Source organism: Trachurus trachurus, assembly GCF_905171665.1.
Source record: "Trachurus trachurus genome assembly, chromosome: 1".
Taxonomy (NCBI): Eukaryota; Metazoa; Chordata; class Actinopteri; order Carangiformes; family Carangidae; genus Trachurus; species Trachurus trachurus.
Genome location: NC_139891.1, coordinates 27,146,253 through 27,152,252, shown reverse-complemented (window position 1 = coordinate 27,152,252; position 6,000 = coordinate 27,146,253). Strand labels below are relative to the sequence as shown.

The following is a 6,000-nucleotide window of genomic DNA, read 5'->3' as shown; positions in this document are numbered from 1 at the left end:
TCATGTACTCGACTTTAACTCTCCCTCTCCCTCCCTCCCTCCCTCCCTCCCTCCCTCCCTCCCTCCTTCCCTCCCCCTCTCTGTCGTCCCTCCCAGAGCCCTTCAGTGCATCCGTCTGGGTGATGATGTTTGTGATGCTGCTCATCGTCACAGCCATCGCCGTCTTCCTCTTTGAGTTTGTCAGTCCGCTGGGCTTCAACCGCAACTTGGCCCAAGGCAAAGGTAGGTAGGCTTACGCTTACACACACACACACACACACACACACACCGCACACGATCGGGTATATCACACCAAATCTTTTCTCCCCCAGAGCAAGAAGCAAGCAGGAACCCGAGCTGCTGCTTTTCCCCCCTGAAGCAAAAGAAGTGACCTATTATCGCTCTGACTTTAGACGGTTAGGTTAATGTTACAACAGAGCGCTCTGTCCCCGAGGTGCTCGCCGCCAACACGGTAATCTGAGGCATCGTCAGAAACCGGGTCCTGGAGCTGCCCTCGTGGCTCTGAATTGGAGATGAACGCAGCGTTAATTTAGCATTTAAATGAACTTAAGGCCAAATCCAGGTGTGGAAAGTGAATCATAATAGTTTTTTTTTTGCTGTAGTTTTTTTTCTTCCTTGTCAGCATCTGCCGAGCACGCTTCAGTGAACCCGTACAATGCATTTTGCTTTACTTACTTTTTTTTTTTCCATCTTACACACTGATTGAACAACAAATGCCAACCATGTCATTTTCTAACTAATATTTCCTTTACAAGAAAGTAAGTAGACTCACTTTTCAGGAAAGCAGCTGATGTTTGAAGAAATAGTTTCACATTTTGACAAAGTCATTCATCTTCTAGTGGCGAGTTCACGTCTCTAGGTTTTTATTAACCCTCCTGTTCCCTTCCTCCATCCTTCCTTCTTTCCTTCTTTCCTTTCTCCCTTCCTTCTTTACACAATCATTTTTCCCTTCCTTCCTTCCTTCCTTCCTTCCTTCCTTCCTTCCTTCCTTCCCTTTGTCCTTACTTCTTCTTCCTTCCTCTTTTGATCCAATTGACCCTCCATCTTTCATTCCTACCCTTTTCCCTTCTTTCTTTCCTCCCTTCTTTCCCTTCGTCCTTCCTTGAACAAATCTGTTCCCTCCCTCCATCTTTCTGTCCTTCCTTTTTCCCTCTTTCCCTTCCTTCCTTTCTTCCTTCCTTCCTTCCTTCCTTCCTTTTTGACCCAATCTGTTCCCTCCCTCCATCTATCTTTCCTTCCTTTTTCCCTTCTTTCTTTCCTCCCTTCTTTCCCTTTGTCCTTTCTTCCTTCCTTCCCGTCATCCTTACTTCTTCTTCCTTCCTCTTTTGATCCAATTGACCCTCCATCTTTCTTTCCTTCCCTTTCCCTTCCTCCTTCTTTCTTTCCCTTTTTCCCTTCTTCCTTCCTTCCTTCCTTTCTTCCTTCTTTCTTTCCCTCCTTCCTTCCTTCCTTCCTTCCTTCTTTCCTTCTTTCCTTCCTTCCTTCCTTTTTTCCCTTCCTTTTTGACCCAATCTGTTCCCTCCCTCCATCTATCTTTCCTTCCTTTTTCCCTTCCTTCTTTCCTCCCACCTTTCCCTTTGTCCTTCCTTCCTTCCTTCCTTCCTTCTTTCTTTCCCTTTGTCCTTCCTGCTTCCCTCCCTCCTTCCTTCGTTTCTTCCTACTTTTCCTTTGTCCTTCCTGCCTTCCTTCCTTCCTTCCTTCCTTCCTTCCTTGACCCAGGTGGACAACAGGAGGGTGAAGCCAAAGCCAGAAGCCTGTTAGTTATTTAGGGTAAAGACTGGAAGTGTCTTGGCTCTGATGAAAGTCTTGTTCACCTTTAATCCTCTCTAATAATTGTGTTTGTTTCATTTAAAAGCTAAAGTGTTAAACATATTGTGGTGTTCTTGGTTAATGTACCAAATTATTCAATCTGTTTCCCCCTATTTTCAGTCTCTAAGGATGATCATCTGTTGCTTCATATGTCGAATACAGACATGAGAGTGATGTCGATCTTTTCAATTGATTCTCAGAAAAAAAAATCTAATTAGTATATTTCCCAACATGTCAAGATATTCCTGCAGTGTATAGACATTTTCAGCTGAAAAAAAAAAAAAAAAAAAAGATTATTGAATCGAGTTTGGAGTCGTTTCAACTTGCATCGCTTCCCCGGGCTGGAAAATCAAATTGTGTTGGATCGGTACATCTCACCAATTACGGCCCCACTTTGAAACAAACCGGCCTGTTGTTTTTGTTTTGTTTTTTTAAATTTGAGCAAAATTTTTTGTGAACAGTTTGAACCTCTTCCCTCTCGCAGTTTTTCCGAAAACATTCGTTTGTGCAAATAGCTGCAAATCAATCAGCATCTCTGCAGGCTCAGATTAGGGTCAGAAACCATTTTGAGCTTGTAAAGTGATGTTCACAAATCATTGCAGAGATTGTAGTAGTAGTAGTAGTAAATTAACCTTTGTAAAGCTGCAAAAATAAATCTGCATGAGAAGAGAACACGGTTGTACATCTGTGGAGAAGATTTGAATTCATAAAAAATGAATAAAAACAAACAGGAGGAAGACACTGTGAATAAAATCTGTGAAGAAAAGACACAAGCAGTTTGGTAACACAGAGACTAAGTGAAAGAAGAGAACATCTGTGCAGACACAAAAACAGAGCTCGCCTCTGATTTACTACAACGCTTGTCTGTTTGTATCTTTGACTTGTCTAAAAATAAAGGTCAGTCTACTCGACCAAAACAAGTTTTTTTGTTGTTGTTGTTCTCCACTTATTGATCATGCTCCTCCAAGCCCAAGCACAGGCCTCTTCTCTGTCATAACCTCTCCAAACTGTGTGAGCTGTAGGCATAAACACAAGATAATTAAATCAACTCTCTCCTCCATCTGTTCATTATATACAACCACATTATATAGCACAACTTTAATACCAAATACATCGGATTAAGGAAACATGATGCACTTACAGCAGCTTTTTTGGGATGGTTTTATGGAGTTAAGATGGTGTGTGTGTGTGTGTGTGTCGATGACTTACAGAACTTAGCATAAACTTTCATCACTGCAGTGACGCTCGTCATCGTCAAACAAACACAAACTGTGACTTCCAGGTCTCATCCACCTTGTTTCTTGGTTGTTTTTCTCACCTTTGTCTATTTCTTATCTCTCCCTCTGCTCCACCACCACCTCCCTCTGTCTCTTTATCTCTGTCAGACCCACACGGCCCATCGTTCACCATCGGTAAGGCCATATGGCTGCTGTGGGGCCTGGTGTTCAACAACTCTGTGCCGGTGCAGAACCCGAAGGGCACCACCAGTAAATTCATCGTGTCGGTGTGGGCCTTCTTCGCCGTCATCTTCCTGGCCTCCTACACTGCCAACCTGGCCGCCTTCATGATCCAGGAAGAGTTCGTGGACCAAGTCACTGGACTGTCTGACAAGAAGGTGAGATTACACACATGTTGGACACACGGAAACACACACATACACACGCATGCACACACACACGCACGCACGCACACACGAGAAAACTAAATGCATTCACAGTCAGGGTTGCTCTTGTAATGGATGCCAGCCCTGCGGCCAGACAGGACTCTCCAGGGAGCGCCCTTGGGCTTCAACAGCCCAAACCCTCTGGCCGTAGCTGTCACCACACTAACACTGCCAGCACAGCAGACCCACAGGCACACACACACACACACACACACACATACACACACACACATATAGTATATACACAAACACAGGCTGCATAGATCAAAGAAAGTGTGTGTGTGTGTGTGTGTGCCCTGTGTTTGGATGTGTGTGTGTGTGTGTGTAGTTTGCAGCGGCTGGCAGTGTCAGCAGAACCTCAGCCAGTCTTACGCTAGAGTGGACACACAATGATGATGACTGATGAGTCCACTCTACTGTCTCTCCCTCCTCCTCCTCCTCTCCTCTGTCTCTTCTTGTCACTGTCCATTCGTCCTCCTCACTCCTCACCCCATGTCTTCACTTTCACACCATCGCTCCCTCTTTGACTCCCTTTCTTCCCTCTCTTCTTCGTTTGAGACTCTTTGTGTATCCTCCTCTTATCGCTCTTCAAACTATCTCCCTCTCCTTTCTTTCTCCTGCAGTTCCAGAGTCCGTACTCCTACTCTCCTCCCTTCCGCTTCGGGACGGTTCCCAACGGCAGCACCGAGCGCAACATCAGGAAGAACTACCCAGATATGCATCAATACATGACCAAATACCACCAGACCGGCGTCCAGGATGCGCTGGTCAGCCTCAAGACCGGGTACTGTAAACTTGTCAACCCCACTCACATCAAGTTGAGGCTGATTATACCTGAGAGGGTAATTCTGTTGTGCTTAAAGAACATGTGAAAAAGACACTGCATCACAGAAACTAGGGGGACCCCGTGGGTCTCATTGCTGAAACGCAGTAACTGCTGAGTGTTTCTGTCACCAGTGGTAAAATGCAGAGGTTGTCTGCAAGTGCTCATTATAGAGTCGTGTTGCTGCTGGAAAGAGGGAGCTGCCAAAACAGAGAGGGTGTAATTTGTTCTGGAGTTTGCCACCTTTATTCTCTGTCCTAAACTCACACACTAATGGAGGGATGGCTGCAGTGCTTTTTTTTTTTTGTTCATTAGTTTTGTGTGCTTTGATCTTTCCAGTATTTTCCCCAAACATTTTTCATATTTTTTTTTTTTTTGCTTTTCCCTCTCTGCAATTACTGTATTGATACTGCATATCAAATAGAAAGGGTTTTGTTTTTCATATCTCTTATATGAGGCTTTGTTTATACCACACCAAACGGTATAATGAACACGTTCAGCGGAATCATCAGTAGTTTAATTTCATTTTTAACGCACAAGTGGTTCTTTTGGACCAAATAAAATGTAAATACAGCAGTCACCAACACACAGTATAATAAACACGTAATAAACCGCTGTATTTACTCTTAACGGATCCATACACGTTAAATGAAAGAATATTGGCCTTGAATTCTCTGTGCAGGAGGAAAATACAAAGTATCTTCAACTACAGATATTCAACGTATTCATTTAACATTATGCCCTGTGGTGCATAGTTTAAGCCAAAGTGTTTTATATTTCTGCATGCATATCTACAGGGCCTGGGGCAGGTCGATTAGCACCAGGGCGTATTCACAGAGTTATATAAACCCCCCCTTTTTTTCCCTTTCTTTCTTTCTTTCTTTTTTTTGCTTATTATGAAGTTAAAAACAGGGTCCTGCTGTTTCATAGGCCGATTCCATCAGGTCCTGGTTACATTGTGTTTGGTTAAGAGTCATACATCAAACTTGGGTTTTTGCTGAGCTCAGATGTTTCAGGCCCACGCGGGGGGATTGGTTTGAATTCACCCTGTCACATCAGACTAATGACAAAACCTGCGAGTGAAAGAAAGAAAGAAAGAAAGAAAGAAAGAAAGAAAGAAAGAAAGAAAGAAAGAAAGAAAGAAAGAAAGAAAGAGTGCGGCTCTGCTCGAACAAAGACGTCTTCCTGACTGTGCGTGAATATTTACTCTTCCAGCAGCGCACTCACTGCTGAGCACTCGCAGTCATCGCCCGAGTCCAAATCTGATTTGCATGAGAAAATCCAGTTCCAAGAAACCCGAGCGTTTCTGGGTAATCCAAGTGGTTTGTTTGTGGATCGGAGGAACATTGTTACAGTCGCTGCACCGCATGTACACCATCATCATCAGCGCTGAAGTGTCAGTGCTGAGATCTGATGGTTCAAAATTCACACATGTCCCTCTTTCCCCCTCGTGTAAACAAAATTACATTTCAAAAAACACAATATTTAGCTGTTTATGACAATGTATCATAGTCATGTATGAAAAAAACTAATGCTTAGAATCACAGAAGAATATGTCATTATTGAAGAATATACACTTAAATTGTCATTATTATTATAATATATTGATATATGAACATCCAATTCTGGTGCTTTTACTGTATTTCTATCTAGAAGTCGTAGCCTTTTTGGCCTGTGACCCCTTAAAATAACTCAGTGTCACAGT

At 43.3% G+C, this 6,000-nt stretch overlaps 1 protein-coding gene across 1 annotated transcript in view; it reads left to right on the top strand.

The window, feature by feature from the left end:
- The window catches only part of grin2ab (glutamate receptor, ionotropic, N-methyl D-aspartate 2A, b), a 120,050-nt gene that overhangs the window by 104,506 nt on the left and 9,544 nt on the right, over window positions 1–6,000 (top strand). The window contains exons 13-15 of the mRNA XM_083976004.1: window positions 97–222; window positions 3,195–3,424; window positions 4,096–4,256. Of these exons, the coding sequence (XP_083832130.1) occupies window positions 97–222; window positions 3,195–3,424; window positions 4,096–4,256 (517 nt within the window). The remainder of the gene's footprint in view (window positions 1–96; window positions 223–3,194; window positions 3,425–4,095; window positions 4,257–6,000) is intronic.